Source organism: Hypanus sabinus, chromosome 2, assembly GCF_030144855.1.
Source record: "Hypanus sabinus isolate sHypSab1 chromosome 2, sHypSab1.hap1, whole genome shotgun sequence".
NCBI lineage: Eukaryota > Metazoa > Chordata > Chondrichthyes > Myliobatiformes > Dasyatidae > Hypanus > Hypanus sabinus.
This window is the reverse complement of record NC_082707.1, coordinates 40,418,901-40,437,566: the sequence shown is the minus strand read 5'-3', so window position 1 is coordinate 40,437,566 and position 18,666 is coordinate 40,418,901. Positions and strand designations below refer to the sequence as shown.

At 37.8% G+C, this 18,666-nt stretch overlaps 1 protein-coding gene across 7 annotated transcripts in view; it reads right to left on the bottom strand.

Annotated features, from left to right (window-relative positions):
- Nucleotides 1-18,666, bottom strand: part of ttc14 (tetratricopeptide repeat domain 14) — a 48,575-nt gene that overhangs the window by 15,504 nt on the left and 14,405 nt on the right. For all 7 annotated transcript variants that reach the window (XR_009506876.1, XM_059944743.1, XM_059944753.1 and 4 more), the window contains 3 exons: nucleotides 4,563-4,718; nucleotides 1,023-1,094; nucleotides 103-222 (listed from right to left, as the gene is read on the bottom strand). Coding sequence is in view for 6 of the 7 variants with exons in the window: in XM_059944743.1 (XP_059800726.1) it covers nucleotides 103-222; nucleotides 1,023-1,094; nucleotides 4,563-4,718 (348 nt within the window). In the remaining variant the exon portion in view is untranslated. The remainder of the gene's footprint in view (nucleotides 1-102; nucleotides 223-1,022; nucleotides 1,095-4,562; nucleotides 4,719-18,666) is intronic.

Genomic DNA, 18,666 nt, shown 5'->3' with positions numbered 1-18,666 from the left:
AGACCTATGCACATATTACTAAAAAAAAATTAAGAGTGTTAGCAAGATCAGCACAGCTCATTAAGGGCTTCTGCAATTACTTACAATCTCTCATATACTTACAGAGCACCACGAGCCACAAGAGCTTCAACATTATTGCTGTCAATTTCTAAAGCTTTGTTATACTCATTCATAGCATCAACATGGTGTCCAGCTTTAAAATGGTCCACCCCAGCCTTGACACTGTGGGCAATAAGCATTAAGTTCAAATCAATATGAAGCAGATATTCAGTAACTTGTTTCTTCCCATGATTCAAATAAATTGGTATGTTGATATATTTCATCAGCAACATTTTACTGAAAATACTCATGCAAGTAAATAGAATTCATAGCTAAGGTATCTATTCGTTATTTTAAAATTATATTACTGGAGATTAGAATTCACTTTCAGAATACGCTAAATCAAAAGGACATTGAAACTAGCCTTCATCTATTCTCTCTTACCCTCAATTATATGCAAGAGGTTTTATGAGATTACTCTGAAGAGAAGTAAGGACACATCTCCTGGACAATATCAATCCTCCAAACAACATTTAATATCAAACAATCCAAATCAACCAAAACCTAAAACTGCAACTCATAACTTGTTTAAAAATAACCTCTGTTATTAAAATTTTAATCTTTTTTTAAATAAATGTGTAAATGTGTAACATCGTGAAGATAGAGTTGTTTGAAGTTCACTATGTCCAGTTAAGAAATTGCGCAAGTAGATTTTTTTTGATAATACACTTGCTCTTGGAGGCTTTTTGTCAGATGTCCTTACATATTATAACAGATAATCAATAGTATATTTTAAATATGATTCCTTTATTACTTATTTGGCTATAAACAATTGAAACATTATGTAGTTAAAAGAAGAGCTTATAGAAGTTTGTATCTACTTTCCTTGTGAGCAATCAATCCACAACACTTCAGTTCAAAAGGGTAAAATTACTACAATTCATCCTTTGGACTTTGAAGTTAATCAAATTGTAATCACATACCACTTTAATGCCCAAGATGCTGACTGTTTCTTCCTTAAGGCAGCAGCATAATCATCTCCTAAAAAATTTTTGCTGTAGGAGGAAAAAAAGAATCAATAAACTTCACATGCAAAAATTATGGAATATTATTTTAAAATACCATCAGTGTTTGTAAGACTATCTCAACAGTTTAGGTCAACTTGAGTATTACTACCTGAAGTATAAATCAGCAAGAGTACTTTTACCTGTCATTTTAAGACTTTCAACTGTGGAAATATAATAAAAGTCACAAATTTATCAACTATCTGATCAGCCCAACAGAATTATTGCAGAGCTCTTATACAGTAATAATCTCTGGATAGAATAAGGACATTTTAACCACTTGATACTTAAACTGAAATTTTACTTTCCCGCTCAATGTTTTTGGCTTTGCAGCAATTAGAAGGTACAGCATTAAAATATTAATAAACTGCAAATCCTGGAAATCTGAAATTATAACAAGATGCCAGAAACATTCACCACGTGCTGCCTGACTTGCTGAATATTTCCCGCATTTTCTATTCAATTTCATATTTCCAGCATCCACATTTTGATGCAGGCAAGGGCAAAATGATGTATTGTTTCTGTTTTATATCCAACGCTAAATCACAAACGAAGTCATTACTGACCTAGAGCACCAAAGAAGTTGTTAGTAAAAAGCAAAACTTTAATATTTTAAAGTTCGAAAAGCTATTAGCAAGCCAAAGGATTTTCATATCACGTTCAAAGTAAATTTATTATCAAAGTACATATGTCACCATACACAACACTGAGATTCATTTTCTTGTGGGCATACACAGTAAATCTAAGAAACACAATAGAATCAATGAAAGATCTCACCAAAAGAGCAAACAACCAATGTGCAAAACAAACTGTGAAAACAGAAGAAAGAAAGAAATAATAATAATAATGAATAAATAAGCAATAAATATTGAGAACATAAGGTAAAGAGTCCTGTAAAATGAGTCTATAGATTGTGGGAACAGTTCAGTGATAGGGTGAGTGAAATTATCCCTCGGATTCAAGAGCCTGATGATTGAGGGTTACTGTTTCTGAACCTGGTGATGAAAGTTCTGAAGCTCCTGTACCTTCTTCCTGATGGCAGCAACAAGAAGAGAGAATGGTCTGGGTGGTGGGGGTCCATGACAACGGATGCTGCTTTCCTGCGACGAAGCATTGTGTAGATGTGCCCAGTGATAGACTGGGCCATATCCATTTCTTTTTGTAGGATTTTCCTTTCAGGGACATTGGTGTTTCCGTACTCTTCTCATCTGGGAACGAAGCCTTGTTCACACCTATATTGCTTGGTTTCAGTTTATAAGAGATATAATAGCATTCAATCCCTGCCACAGCTGTCGAGCTTCCTTCAGTGATGCAAGTTTGGTCCAGAATTTCTACTTCGCATGTGAGATGACTTTCTGCAGATTGTACCTGGATCTCTTGTACCTTAGTTGTTCGTCAGACCTGAATGCCACTGATCTGACCCTCAGCAGATGGTGAATCTTATGGTTCAGCCAGGGGCACTGGTTGGGTAACTCTGAATGATTTTGTGGGGACATACTTGTCTGTGAACGTTTATAAAATCCGTGACAACCGTGGTGTATCCATTCAGATCCTCTGATAAGTTTTTGAACACGGCTGAGTCCATTAACTTGAAACAATCCTGTAGCCACTCTTCTGCCTCCCATGACCATCCTTTTGTTGTCCTTATCTCTGAAGCCTTGCTCTTTAGCCACCGCCTGTGTGCAGGTAGGAGAAGGACAGACAAGTGATCAGATTACCCAAGATGCAGTTCTAGGCATGGAACAGCATGTCGAGATTGTTGGGACCCCTGATGCTACATGCTATGATGATAATTGGGCAGAGATTTCTTCAAACATGCCTGATTGAAGTCCTTGGCTATGATTTGAAATGCATCAGGGTAGGCGCATTGTCTCTTAACCAATACTAAAACTATAAGCAGAATATTATTTCAATAGTATTTGTTGAACGTAGTGTGATACAGATACCATAGCTTAGTGTCATAAGTCTAAAGCATTTTCTTATCAGCAGCACTGAACAACTCCTATATTAAATAGTTCATTGTTTATTTTTCCCCACGCAGCAATACAACAGTGTATGCCTACCTGGTCAATGCGGGTGTGTTGATGCTAATTTCACCCAACCAAATGAGTAGAAAGGACAAAGAATTCATTTCCATAAATACACACTGTCATCTTGTTATCAGCTACCTTTGTTGTTACATTGCTTTCACCAACATCATAATAATTTAAGCATCGGTTTACAATTGTGTGGAAAAAAAAGGAAACTTCATTAGAGCATTACTAAATACGAGTTCAAAAGTTTCCAGCTTGGCAACTGAAGGTCAGATCACTTACGTTGTAATGTTTAAATTCAGAGATGATTATGGACCTAGACTTAGAGCATCATAGATAACCTGTAAACATACAGGTTAACCTGTAACCTGTATAGATAACTATAGATTGGAGGAAATCACAGACATTACACAGGTAGAGATAACATCATGCAGGTATTTGGAAAAACAAAGATGTTTTATTTTAAATCCTGTTGTTGCTTAACCAGGAGCCAAGTGTTTTTAATGGTGCTGCAGGGTGAGTTAGGATTTTCTTTCGAGTGAGGGTTGTGTCCAAATTTTGTTTCTTATTAAATGTTGAAACCTGTTAGATGAAACACTAAATTCATTTATTTCATAACATTCTCTATTTTCCCCTAACTCAGTTCTTGAGCTGTTCATGTTCCAGCACGTACCTCTAGCATCTCCAACCTGGATGCTTTTAACAGGGTCCCACTTCATCCATCTTCCATGTACTTCAAATTGTCCAAAATATAATCACTAATAATCTGCCCCAACTTCAACTGACTCCATAGGCAACACGAGTGAATCTGCAGATGCTGGAAATAAATAAAAACACAAAATGCTGGCAGAACTCAGCAGGCCAGACAGCATCTATGGGAGGAGGTAGTGACGACGTTTCGGGCCGAAACCCTTCATCACTACCTCCTCCCATAGATGCTGTCTGGCCTGCTGAGTTCTGCCAGCATTTTGTGTTTTTATTCAACTGACTCTATGTTCTTCAACACATTTTAAATCTTTGTCTGCAGATTTCTCCAGTACCTCTCTCAAATCTGGTTGGACAACCTCAATTATTATTTTTCTCCCAAATTCTGCTTTCCATTTGACATGTCGTTCACTCCACCAATGGCAGTAATGAAGCTCCACTCTGAATCTATTTTTTGTCAAAGTCTTTCTTTCATCAATGTATCTTAACAAATCCCTCCTTCACACCATTTGCGAAGTGTCTTAGACAATACCTCCTCTTAAATGTGTCATAACCAAGTCTGATCTCATTTTGTGAACAAGACATAACAAAAGTTTTAGTTACGTTGGATTCAAAAGTTAGAGTGTCAAACAAATGAAACCGAAAAAATATCACAGCTTTTGTTACATCAGACATTTCATCTTTTGAAACTTGGTCTCAAAATATATTCAAAAAATCTCACCTCTGTAATCCTCTCATAAGAGACGGTGAATCAATTTCACTGATTCCAAGTTTGCCCAATAAATATTCAACTGCTGATGGATTAGCAAATCCAAGTGTGTGGTGTAAAATTTTGTCATATGTTTCTGTAATATGACTATCCAGCGTTGAATTTCGCCTATGGATAAGAAAGCAAAGGAACAAGAATCAGTTTGTGAATAGAAACCTATGTCATCATCTGCTCCTATTGATCTATAGTTAGGAGCAAATGATGGCAAATTGAGCAGCAGTAGTAAAGAAGCACATCATTTGGCTGTCACTTGGAAGAGATCTCAGAACAAATGTCACTACTGCCATCATGGGTGGGTAAATGTAAAAGAAATCCTACTGAACTGTATAACAATACCCACATTTCATGTGTTTTGCAATGTCTTTAGAACATCAGGTTTTAAAAGGGTGAGGGAATCCAGAGTACTCTATATTACATATGCATTCATAATAAATCAGAAGAAGCTGGTCAAGATTTCTAAAGGAGCAATTTATAATCATTCAAGGAATGAAAAAGCAGGGCACAAAGGAAAGTAGTAGCCTAATTTTAACATGGACATTTCCAGTTTCCTTTTTAAACCTGATAAATTAAATAATCAAATTATCCAATTATAAACCAGACACACTTTACCAGCAATTTTTTTTCTAAATTATGGCCTTTCAAAACTAAGAAAGCTTGCTAGAAGGTTCAATTTTGTGCTACAAGGTTGTGGCTCTTGCGCAAACAGTTTCTTTCAAGTAACTTTCCACATACGCATGGGACAAAAGCTTCTCAGTCAGCCAGAATAGATCAGCTTGGACGATTATTATCATCAAGCTCATGATGCATGTTGAATAATGATTTGCACATCATCTAACAAGAGTTTACTGTACACATTCCGAGAAAGGAAATTTTTAAAAAGCCTCATAAACAGTAAGTATTTTTTCACCAAGATAAAAATAGGAGTAGTGTAAATATTTCATAAAGAAAAACTGTCCCAATGGATTTTGCATCATCTCACTTCTGCATTATGAAGGTAGGGAGCACTCCAGTGGGGTTGACCTATGCCGTTAAATTAAATTTAACATGCAGTTCATTGGGTATGTTAAAGGTGAAAGTTGGTAAGTTCTTGATTAATCAGGGCATCAAAGCTTAGGGGGAAAAGGCAGGAGAAAGGATTGACGGGAATAGTAAACCAGCCATGATGGCATGGCAGAACAGACTTAATGGGCCGAATGGCCTCATTCTGCACCTATATCTTATGGTGAAAATGTAAGCTTGTCTGTCAGAAAGAGCATCAAAAAATGACCCGAATCATACAAAAACTTTTGAAAATGAGCATTTCTATTAAATGATGCCAATACAGCAGATCCTGAGAATTTCTACAAATTCTGCATTCATCGAATAAACTATAGAAGCCAAATTATAAATTAAGTAAATATTTTACCTATCATTCTGTAAAATTGACTTTTTAAAAAATAATCTCAAACCATATTTTGGATAGTACTTAATATTGGAATTTAATGACAAATGCTTATATATTACATTTTAGAAAAGGCTGCATCACATTCCAAATGTTAAGCTGCTTAAAATGTTTTCTACTTAGCCAGTCCCTTGAGGTCAAGGGTGAGTTCTTTAAAATCCATGGGTGCCATTGTTGATTTTATGGAGGATGGGGAGAAGTGCCAGGTGATTAAAAAATGGTGAAAGAAATATGGCAGATAGAATACAATTTGCTAAAATATGAGGTCTTCCACGCTGGTACAAAAAACAGAAAAAGTGACTAAAAGAGACTAAAGAAGGATCTATGTGCTCCTACATACGAATCACTGAAAATCAAAATGCAGCCACAACATGACAATGAATATGATAAACGATTTGTTTTCCTGTACAGTAAGACAATTTGAGTACAAAAGTAATGAACGGTTACCCCAGTTACTGTATGTACATAGGACCCCAAACACAAGAATGTACAGTTGATGAGAGAAATCTGAATCAGCACACACAAAATGTTGGAGGAACTCAGTGGGTCAGCAGCATCTATGGAGAAAATTAACAGTTCAAAGTTTCATGCCTAGAACTTCACAGGACCCTGTACTGGAACATTGTGTTTGTGTTAAGGATGTACTTATAAATGAAAATGTCAAAACAAAAGTGCACAAGACTAAATACTGGGATGAGGGTTTGTCATATGACAATAGATTTATCAAACCAGTTTGCACTTCAGAGTTTAGAAGAATGAGAGACAATCTCAATGAAACATACAAAATCGTTAAGGAACTTTACAAGGTAGATCCAGAGATGAACGTATCACCTGCTAGGGCGCCTAGAACCAGGAGGTGCAGTATTAAAACAAGGGGCTGCCATTTAGAACAGAGAAGAAATTTCTTTAACCAGGCGATAGAAAATCTTTGGAATTCTCATTTAAGAGACCTTGTTGGTTCAATCATTGAAATACTTCACTGGAAAACAACAAACGCTCAGATATTAAAAGAATGAAGAGTTACTGTAGGAAAACGATGTTGACATTTATATGTCACCTGTATGCTATAAAAACATCGACCACCAAGGTCAATAAGCTCAGGTATCACCTTTTCTATGCCGAAAAAGGTGAAATTAAAAGTCATCAACTCCCACCATGCAAGGACTGCTTAAAAAAACATGCACAGTGAGCCAACTACCAGGCTGGTATATGGAGAAGATGTTTGGAGAAGGACCCACAAGTGCCAAGCTCTGTTGGCAGAGGATGGAAGATGGAGAGAGGAAGCTGAATAGTTGGTGGTGCACTGGATGGAAGACCAGCCAACACCCGATGCCATCCTGTATCTACTGGCCTGTAACTGTCCAAAAAAATGTTCAATCCCATGATGTATGTGTGTTGCAAATGGCCTCGGGTGTTCTGACATGTGTAGACTGGCAGACTGTGAGAACCAGGCATCCACCTCAGAGAATGTGGAAAGTTCAAATGAAGATGTGGAAAAATTGGAAAATTATTATGATTATTAATAGGTTATGAAAGTATGGCAAACAAAGTATGGAAAGCAGTCTTTGATTAAATATGTTTTACATATATTTTTATTAAATTTTTAAGAGAATTACATAAAATGAATAGAATAATAGAATAGTGAAAATTAATATTAGCCCTCCCACCTCCCCTTAACATCCCTGTCTAAAAAAAAGAAAAAAGAAAAAAAGAAAGAAGAAAGAAAGAAGGATTGCCTGGATATCGGAGAATCCCCACATGCTCCATGGAGTTCAAAATAACTTTAGTATATATCTTTTTTTTCTCCCCAAATAACTAATAATTTTATCTTCAAAGGACCTATATATTTAATACTATCTTTTGTAGATAGGGATGCAAAATTTTCAAAAATATATCATATTCATTTCTTAAGTCATTTTTTCCAGTGGAATGCAGCTATATATTTCATTATTCCAATGGTCCATAGTTAAGTATGAATCTGATTTCCAAGTAACTGCAATAGCTTTTTTGGCTACTGCCAATGCAATTTTTATAAATTTTTCCTGATATTTATTCAATTTAGGTTTCGGTATTATCCCTTCAATATCACCTAATAAAAATAATATTGGGCTATGTGGAAGTTGTATTCCAATAATTTGTTCCAGTAGAAGTCTTAGATTTATCCAAAAAGGTTGAATTTTAAAACAAGATCAAGTAGAGTGTAAAAAAGTACCAATTTCTTGATTACATCGGAAACATTGGTCAGATAAATTTGGGTTTAATCTATTTACTTTTTGTGGTGTAATATATAACTGATGTAAAAAATTGTATTGTACTAATCTAAGTCGGACATTTATTGTATTTGTCATACTATCAAGACATAGTCTTGACCAATTTTTTTTCATCAATTTTAATATTCGAATCAGTTTCCCATTTTTGTCTTGACTTATGAATTCCTGGTGTAACCCCCTGGGTCGCCTCAGGCTCGCTCAGCTCGTTCTCGTCTAGGGGGAACAGCCTTCGGCCCCGCCAAACTGGGTAATCAGCTGGTGTGGAGGCTGTTTGATGTCCCCGCCTCGCCCAAAAACAGACAGTACACCATATGTGATTAAATGAGTACAATTTATAAAGGTTACTATAACTAAGTGATTAATAATGATACAGTATATATGAAGAAAAAAAATAAAGAAAAGGTGCCAAACTTATCAAAGTCCAAACCACTTTGTGCATAACCGTTGGAGCTCAATTACTGAAGTCTTCTGGCCACCATTCGATCCCCTCCGAACTCCTCGACTCGCAGCTCAGGACCCTCCAAAGTGGTCAACCAAGCACATCTAGCTTCATCCCCCCTCCTCGGAGTACCTCCTGGCCTCGGACCCCCGCTTGGGGTCCGAACCTCGCCCAGCTTACAGCATTGCGTCCTCTCTCTCTCTCACCCCCTCGCGCCGATCTCCCCAAAAGCCCGTCAACAAAAGCTTACAGACTCAGAAGAAAGAACATTAATCCCCATTTGGTTCACAAAGGAATACAATTCTCGTTATCAGTAAATTTTAACCCAAACAAGCTTCCAGCACTCTCTCGCAACAAAGAAGCATTCCTGCTAGTTAACAAAAGAAGCCCTTTTGATTACATACACAATAACAAAGAGAAAAAAAGAAACCCCCATTCCTGCTAGTTAACAAAACAAAAGAAGCCCTTTTGATTACATACACAGTAACAAAGAAAAAAAGAAACCCCCTTTACACTGGTTTAATTGTCTGTTTTTGAATCAAATTATACATACAAGACGTAAATTTTTTAATTTTTCCTTTTTTAATTAAAGTTTCTATTTCATTAGCTTTTGGCATTAACATTGTTTGACCCAGTTTATCTCTTAAATAGGCCTTTAATTGCAAATAACAGAAAAGAGTGTTATTTGATATTTTATATTTATTCTTTAATTGATCAAACAACATCACTATACCTCCTTCAAAACCTGATCCCTGATCCCTTTTTGAAACCAGTTATATAAAAGTTGATTATCCATTGTAAAAGGAATAAGTCTATTTTGAATTAGGGTTCTCTTTGCTAATAAAGATTTCTTTATCTCATCATCCACATTTATCTTATTCCATAAATCGATCAAATGTTTTAATGTAAGAGATTCTTTCTTCTCCCGTATCCATTTGGATTCCCATTTATATATAAAATCCGATATATCTTCTCCTATCTCATCTAACTCTATTCTAATCCATGCCGGTTTTTCTTCATCAAAAAATCTAAAAGAATGCAATAAATCTAAGTTGATTTGCTTTATAAAGATTCTTAAAATTTGGGAGTTGTAACCCTCCTAGGTCAAATTTACATGTCAACTTTTCCAAAGATATTCTTGACATCTTACCTTTCCAAATAAACTTCCTCACATATTTATTCAACTCTTGAAAAAACTTCTGGGGCAGTTGTATTGGTAATGTTTGGAATAAATATTGTAATCTAGGAAATATATTCATTTTTACAGCATTAACTCTACCTACTAATGTTATTGGTAACATCATCCATTTATCCAGATTTTCTTGAATTTTTTTCAATAATGGCAAATAATTTAATTTATACAAATTCTTTATATCATTATCGACTCTTATACCTAAATATTTTATACCATTTGTCGGCCATCTAAATTGAGTGACTAATCGACATTGACTATAATCTCCTTTAGTAAGGGGTAAAATTTCACTTTTATCCCAGTTTACTTTATACCCTGATATTTTCCCATATTCTTCCAATCTAAAAGATAATTTATGCAACAAATGCAATGGGTTTGTTAAATATATCAGAACATCATCAGCAAATAAATTAATCTTATATTCCTCCTGGTTAACTCCGAAGCCCACAATATCTGGTTCAGTTCCAATTAATTCAGCTAATGGTTCTATCGCCAATACAAATAGGGCAGGTGATAATGGACAGCCTTGTCTAGTTGACTTTGTTAACTAGAATGAAGTTGAAATTTGGCCATTTGCCACTACTTTAGCTTTGGGATTAGTATTTTAGGTTTTAATTCATTTTATAAAAGATTTTCCTAACCCATATTTTTCCAATACCTTAAATAAAAAGTCCCATTCCAATCTATCAAATGCTTTTTCTACATCCAAAGCAACTGCCACACTCATTTCTTCCTCCTTTTGTGCCAGATGAATTATGTTGAGTAACCGAGTTACATTATCCGCTGATTGTCTATTTTTAATAAAGCCTGTTTGATCCATATGTATTAATTTTCGTAAATATTTAGATAATCAATTAGATAAAATTTTTGCTATTATTTTATAATCCGTATTCAACAAAGAGATAGGCCTATATGATGTTGGTTTTAAAGGATCTCTATCTTTTTTTGGTAATACTATTAGGATCACTGTCGAAAAAGATTGTGGAAGTTTATGTGTTCTTGCCGCTTAATATATTAACTCCATAAAGGGAGGGATTAATAAATCTTTAAAATTTTATAAAATTCAGGTGGAAAACCATCTTCTCATGGAGATTTATTACTCTGGAGTGATCCTAAAGCTTCTTCAGCCTCTTTTAATGTAAAGGGTATATCTAATCCTTTCTGTTCTTCTGAATTCAATTTTGGAAGAGTTATTTGTGATAAAAAAATTTCTATCTCAGCAACCTCGTTTTGTGATTCTGATTGATATAATTCAGAGTAAAATTTTTTAAAAGTTTCATTAATTTCTAAAGGTTTATATGTAATTTTATTTGCACTTGTTCTAATTGCATTTATTGTTTTGGAAGCCTGCTCTGTTTTCAACTGCCAAGCAAGAATCTTCTGTGATCTTTCACCTAATTCGTAATATCTCTGTTTAGTTCTCATAATTACTTTTTCTGTTCGATATGTCTGGAGTGTATTATATTGTAGCTTCTTACTGACAAGTTGTCTTCATTTTTCTTCTGTCATATATCTTTGGGATTCTTTTTCTAATTTTGTAATCTCTTTTTCTAATTGATCTATTTCTACCATATATTCCTTCTTAATTTTAGAAGTATAACATTATCTGACCCCTGAAATATGCTTTCATCGCTTCCCATAATATAAATTTATCATCAACTGAATATGAGTTTGTATCCAAAAAAAATTGGATCTGTTTTTTCATAAAATCACAAAAATCTTGACGTTTTAATAAAATTGAATTAAATCTCCATCTGTAAATCAATTCCTTCTTATCCATCGTTATCATTGTCATTATCAAGAGGGAATGATCTGACAGTATTCTCGCTTTATATTCCACACTTTTCACTCTATCCTGAATATTCATTGATAATAGGAAAAAATCAATCCTTGAATAAGTTTTATGTCTATTTGAATAAAATGAATAATCTCTTTCTCTTGGATTAATTCTTCTCCATATATCAATCAAATTTAAGTTTTTCAATAATAAAGTTAGCTTTATTACTTTTGATTTTGTAGCAGCCTTAGTTGACCTATCTAGAACTGGGTCTAAACAAAAGTTAAAATCTCCACCTATTAATATTTTATCATGTGTGTCGGCCAAATTCAAAAAAGCTTTCTGTATGAATTTTGCATCATTTACATTTGGTGCATAAATGTTCATAAGAGTCCATAATTCCGAAAAGATTTGACAATGTATAATCACATATCTCCCCACAGAATTAATTAGTACATTTTGTATTTTAATTGGTAAGGTTTTATTAACCAAAATTGCAACTCCCCTCAACCTTGAATTAAATGAAGCAGCAATAACACTTCCAACCCAATCTCTCTTTAATTTCTGATGTTCTGTCTCTGTCAAATGAATTTCCTGCAAAAAAAGCTTTATCTCCTTTCATTTTCTTAATATATGTTAAAACTCTTTTTCTTTTCACAGGTCCATTAAGCCCATTAACATTAAAATTTCAAAAATTGAGTAAATTAGTCATTCATAATACCTTAGGGAGTCTCTTTAAAATTCTCCATGTTGCAATGTGTCTCCCCCCCCCCCCAATCATCCAGGCAAAAAAAAATAGAAGAAAGATAGATAGTAAAGAAAAAAATAACAAAATACCCCCCCACTAATGTTGTGAATGAATAGAAACACAACATTACCCCCCTCTGTTTTGCGGGTCATGGCAATCGCCATGATTACACACGTGAATTCCGTAGCAATCGATCAGAAGCTCCTCCAGCTCCCCCGTAACAAAAAAATATATATGAAAAAAATATATCTCTACTCCCAATTAATATTCCTCAATTTTTTTTATCCTGCTCCCCTTCTATCATATACTTAAAGTATATTTGTATATTCTTCTACTCATAAATGTCCATCAAATCCGATCCCTATCTCAGTCTTCATCTTTAATCCATTTCATTTCCATAATTCTTTACCGCATCTCGCGAATATTAGGAAGTTCTTGTACAAACTCCTCTGCTTTCTGATGATCAGTAAAAAAGCTTCTTTCTTCGTCATCCAAAAAGATTATCAGTGTTGCTGGGTAGCTCAATATAAATTTATAAACCTTTTCCCATAAGATTCTTTTCACTGAATTAAATTCTTTCCGCCTCTTCAAAAGATCGTAACTTATATCAGGATAAAAAAGAACTCTTTACCCTTCTATCATCAATGGCCCATTTCTCTTTCTGGCATCTTCAGCAGCTGCCTTCAAGATCTTTTCTTCATCTTGATATCTTAGACATTTTATCAAGATTGATCGTGGATTTTGATCTTGTTGGGGCTTTGGTCTTAAAGCTCTATGAACCCTTTCGATTTCAATTAACTGACTTCCCTCTTCCATTTCCAAGATTTCCGGGATCCATTTTTGAAAGAATTTTATTGAATCTTCTCCCTCTATACCTTCTTTAAGAACAATCTTAATATTATTTCGTCTGCTAAAATTTTCGAGCACATCTACTTTTTCCAACAACCGTTTTCTTTCCAATGTCCAAGCAAGGATATTATCTTCCATCTTGTCCATACTTTCAGTATTGTCTCCCATTTTTTCTTCCAACTTTTTAACTTTCTTATCCATTTTCTTTTGTTTTTCCACCACCCTATCAAGCGTAATCTTCACGTTTCTAATATCTGTTTTTATTACTTAAAATTCTTGCATTATTTGTATCAGGACTTTACTTATGTCTCCAGAAAGTTTTCCACCTTTAATTTCTTCCTGTTCTTCTTCTTCTTCATCATCTATTTCTTCAGCTGTGTTTTCCAGAGAGTCTGATTCTACTTCCGGTTCACTTTCATTTTCACTTCCAGTCGCGATTGGAACCTGTAGTTTTGTTTGCACCTGTTTGTGCATACTCATTTCTTCGCGCATGCGCAGCTCCTGCTGTTTCTTCTTTGAAACCGTTGACATTGCCGCAGCCTCCTGCCCTGCACCATCGGAGGCGACATGTACTTCGCCGGGAAGAGATCCAACTTGAGTACGAGGCTCTGCCAAAATGGCCCAGCCTCTTTCCCCACCAACTCACGCTGTTTTCAAAGTAGTAATTCTCTTCTGTTTCTGTTTAGGAGGCATATCTAAAAATAGTCTTGAATTGTTTATAAGTAGTTTCTAGAAGGTATTTATTAACTCTTCTTCACTTAAACTTTGCTTTATTGGTTTTTACAGGAGAGCTGGATTTCCACATCTCAATCCTACGTCATCACGTGACGTCCCCCAATATATATTCATTTTACAACCAAATGGGGCCTAGGTTATGGCCGTATGGAACCCCACATTTGAATTATTGTACTGTAATTCTATATGCTATGACAAAAGATAAAGATTGATTTGATTTGATACAACAATATGGAAAATATCATGACATTGATAAAACTCCAGAAATCTCTCCAAATTAGGTTTTTTTTAACCTTCGGGGGGGGGGGAATAACATTTTCTGCTGTACTGATGTTAATATGGAACACATACAAAAAGTGATTACTTCCTTGAAGTAATAAAGCTACCAGTGGTGCAATGCTATCACATATTTTCTAACTCTAGAGATGTATACGTTGTCAAAAATCGCTATGAGCATTTATTATGATCCCAGCCCCCCTCCTCTGTGAGAATCGCAAGAGCACCCGTTGGGGGGGGGGGGGGGGGGTCAGTAGACCAGGGAAGTGGGAGAGAGAGAAATGTGCCACATGTTCCACCGGGGATGCAAAATAAGGCGACAGTGACTATTGTCTCATGGAGACCACGTGAAAAGCCCTCGGGCAAGGTGGGCTGGTTGAGAGGGAGATTGCATCATCCCAACCTGATTGACATCTGAGACCCCGTGAGGAAGTATAAAGGAGGGTCTCAGGGGGACAGCTCCTTCAGACGCACCAAGAAGACACGAGAGTGATCCCGCAGCAGCGGGAAGCCATTCTGAAGGAAGCCACGTGCATTAGATTCCGGGATTGGAATTTGTGGCTGGAATCATGGAAAACCGCTTTTAACTAACATCGAGGAGAGGGAACCAACACTCCCCCGATTTCATGGAAGCTTCATAAAGATCCGGCAAGTTTTTTCCTCTTCTCCCCAATCTCTCTCTCGGTCGCCCCACGTGAAACCCAGAGATTCCCAAAAGGCTGAAGCCTGCAGACGTCTGAGTGACTTTTATATTTCCAACGGACAATCTATTAACCCCTAGACGACAGTAGAGCTCACTTCTTAATGATGATTATTACTATACCCAGGCTTTAGATTGAGTATCGACGACGTGCATTATCTGAATGTTTGTATTAACCTTACTTTTGTGCCCCTTTATAAATAAAAACTTTTGAAAATAGTGACATCAGACTTCAACGGACCTCTCTATCTTTGCTCTCTAAGGGGCTTGGGGGCTCGTCCGGGATTTGACACCAAATTGGGAGGCCAGTGAATCAGGCTTGTAAATCCAAAACTTGAATCTGGTTATGCGGGTAGCCAGACGGGAAACCAGCAAAGATGGACGTGGGTGAATTTATGAAAAACCCGCTAGAGGCGGCCACCAAATCAGACTTGTTAAATTTAGCGAAGGGGTTGAACCTCGCAGAAGTGAGGTCATCCATGAAAAAGCGGGAGGTGCGAAGGGCCATAACTCAGTATTACATTGGGAAGAATGTGTTTGAAGATGAGGTATTGGAAGATATCCCTGAAAAGGTACCATCAAGTGGGACGGTTCAGTTAGAGGTGGAAAAATTAAGGTTGGAACATGAAATTAAGTTAAAAGAGCTGGAAGCGGCTGAAATAGAAAGGGAGCAGGCGTTCCACCTAAAGGAGCTAGAGGTGACCCGGGACCATGAGCTCCAACTAAAGGGGTTAGAGGTGAAAAAGGAGCAGGACCAAGCTGAGAGGCAAAGACAGCATGAAATTCAGCTAAAGGAGCTAGAAGCAGTCGAGAAAGAGAAGGAACGGGCCGAGAAAGAGAAACAGAGGCAACATGACTGGGAAATTGAGAAGATGAGGAAGGAGCGAAGAGATCAAGGGTTAGACCGAACGGAGCGGTTTAATGTTAGTAGGGAGTTGAGATTGATGCCCCCGCTCGAGGAGACAGATGTTGATAGTTATTTCTTGCTTTTTGAAAAGGTGGCAGTAAATCAGAAGTGGCCAAAAGAGCAGTGGGTGGCGTTGTTACAAAGTGTGTTAAAGGGGAAGGCCCAACGAGCATATGCGGCATTGTCCCTAGAGGAGGGAGAAGCGGAGAATTATGATGAGGTAAAGGAGGCCATTCTCCGGACTTACGAATTGGTACCTGAGGCCTACAGACAAAAGTTTAGAAATTTAAGGAAAGGGTGGAATCAAACGTATACCGAGCTAGCCCATGAGAAGGGGGTGCTCTTGGACCGTTGGTGCACCGCAGAAAGGGTGGACGAGGATTATGGGCGTCTCAGGGAATTACTTTTGATTGAGGAATTTAAAAGTTGTGTTCCTGAGGAGATCCGGATGTATTTGAATGAGAAGCCGGATAAGTCCATTTCAGAATTTGCTAGGTTTGCGGACGAATATGTCCTAACCCACAAGACAAAGACTTCCTCGAATAAAGGTCCCCAGAGAAACCGTGGGGACGATCGAGAAAGTCCGACGAGTGAGGCAGAGGTCCCACCGGGAGCTAGCGGTAAGGTTGAGGGGGAAAGGCAAGACAGCCAGAGGTTTCCGGGTTTGACCTGTTTTAATTGTGGAAAGGAGGGGCATATTGCATCTCGATGCTTTGCTCCGAGGAAAGAGATAGGAAGAGGGAAAGCCGCAGTCCCTATCGGGTGTGCCGTGGTAATCAGTAAATTGACCAGAGAGCCGAGGGTAGACAGAGTACGAGAAGGCTCTGAGAGTTGTCTGTCACACAGAACCGTGTCTGTGACGGAGGGAGACACACCAGTTCCTGTATGAATCTGGAGAGACACGGGAGCTGAGCTGTCTCTGATTAGCAGTAAGGTACTAGAATTTGGTCGGAAAACGGGAGTGGTAAAGGTGGAAGGAATGAATAAAAGGATAGAAATGGTGTCCTTACATAAAGTCATTCTGGATTGTGAGCTGGTGTATGGATCAGTTGAAATAGGGGTGCCATCAGAATTCCCGAGAGCTGACGTAGACATCCTGCTGGGGAACAACTTAGCAGGGGGTAAGGTTTGGTCAGAAATGCTGCCGACCTGGCGACCGGCGAGTGTGATGGCCCCGCCCCTAGCGCCCAAGGACTATCTCGCAGGCGTGGTCACTCGCAGCAGGTCGAGGGAGGCAGCAGAGAACGAGAGCAGTTTAAATCTGGCCAGTTTTGATTTGGTCGAGACGTCTTTGCTGACCCTGTGCCACGAGGGCACAAGACGAAGAGTAGTAAAGTGAAAGGGGGTAAGGGAGAGGAGATAGATCTGCCCTTAGCGAAGAGAAAGGTCCTAAAGGTAGGAAATAAAGATGAGAAACAGATAAAGCTGTTAAAAGGTCCAGAGTTGGACATGGATGATCTGTCTGGTTCGGCAGAATTGTTTGAAGAACTTGAGAGTTCTAAAGGTGTTCCCGATAATGAGGTAAGGGCAGTCCTAGATGGAAAGGGTACCCTTGCCTCGAAGGAGTCTGCTGAAAAGGCTGAGGAGGTTGTTTCAGCTCGCAGGGTTGCGCCTTCCCCGGGTGGGAGCTGCCCAGAGAGTAACTGGGAGGATCGGGGGAAGTTAGAATTTGAAAAAGGTACGGGTGTTGAAAGCCTGGAAGAGGCCAATGTCCCGTTTGAGTGTGTCCAAGATGGGGATGCACGTGGTGCTGAACCTAGTAACGGAGCTCAGAAGAAGTCTGAGGTATCTGATTCAGTGGAACGGGGCGGCTGTCCTTGTGGGTCAGATAGACTTGGTTCAGTAGGGAAAGGGTTAACCTTGGTAACCGGGGGAAGTGTGAGTTCCCCGGTGTTTGTACTCGAAGGTGGGCTCAAAGTTAACGCAGAATTTAAGAATGGGGGGATGAGGATTTTTGTTGAAGGAAACAGAAAGTCTGTAGTTTCCAAATCGAAGGAAGAAATCTTAAACCTGGCAGGTTGCTCACAGAGTGAGCCGGGGGGGGGGGGGGGGGGAATAGCGGGGCCCCCCACTCTATTGTTATGCCAGGATGGGGTGTGAAGAGGCCGCCTTCGGAAATGCTACTTGAGTGAAGAGTTCGAATCAAACACCAATAGCCTGAAGGGTACTGATTAAAGGGCCAGCCACCTGGGTAAAATCAAAGAAATGGGTGGAAATGATCTAAGTTTGGGGCATGGTGTTGCTAAAATAACCCCGATGAATGAGGCGGGCGGGAGTTCACCACGAAAAATTACTCAAGTTCCCCACGGGGGGGCTCGCCGAAAAAGAGATGACGGTTAATGGGGATGCCATTGTTAAACAGCAAAGCAGGTTGAACGGGTTTGTGCCAAAGCCTGTGAATAATAAAGACAGCCCCTTTGGAGACCTGCCGGTTAAGTAAAACGACTGAAACGATTAATATTCGCATAAACTTTTGTAACTGCACCTAAGCTAAGGTCACACCTCCTTAGTTTTGTTGCTGAGGGAAAAAAAATAAATAGGTGGTTATTGAATTGAAGTCTGATGCTACAAGACTTTAGTACGGTACGCGATGTTAAGATATTAAAGAAAGGGACACTGTAATCGTTAACTATTTAGATACTGACTTGAATGTATAACGGTAGTACTCTGTGAAAAGAAAAACTTGTGTATTGTGTTAGATTCAAAAATCCTGTAAGACTGT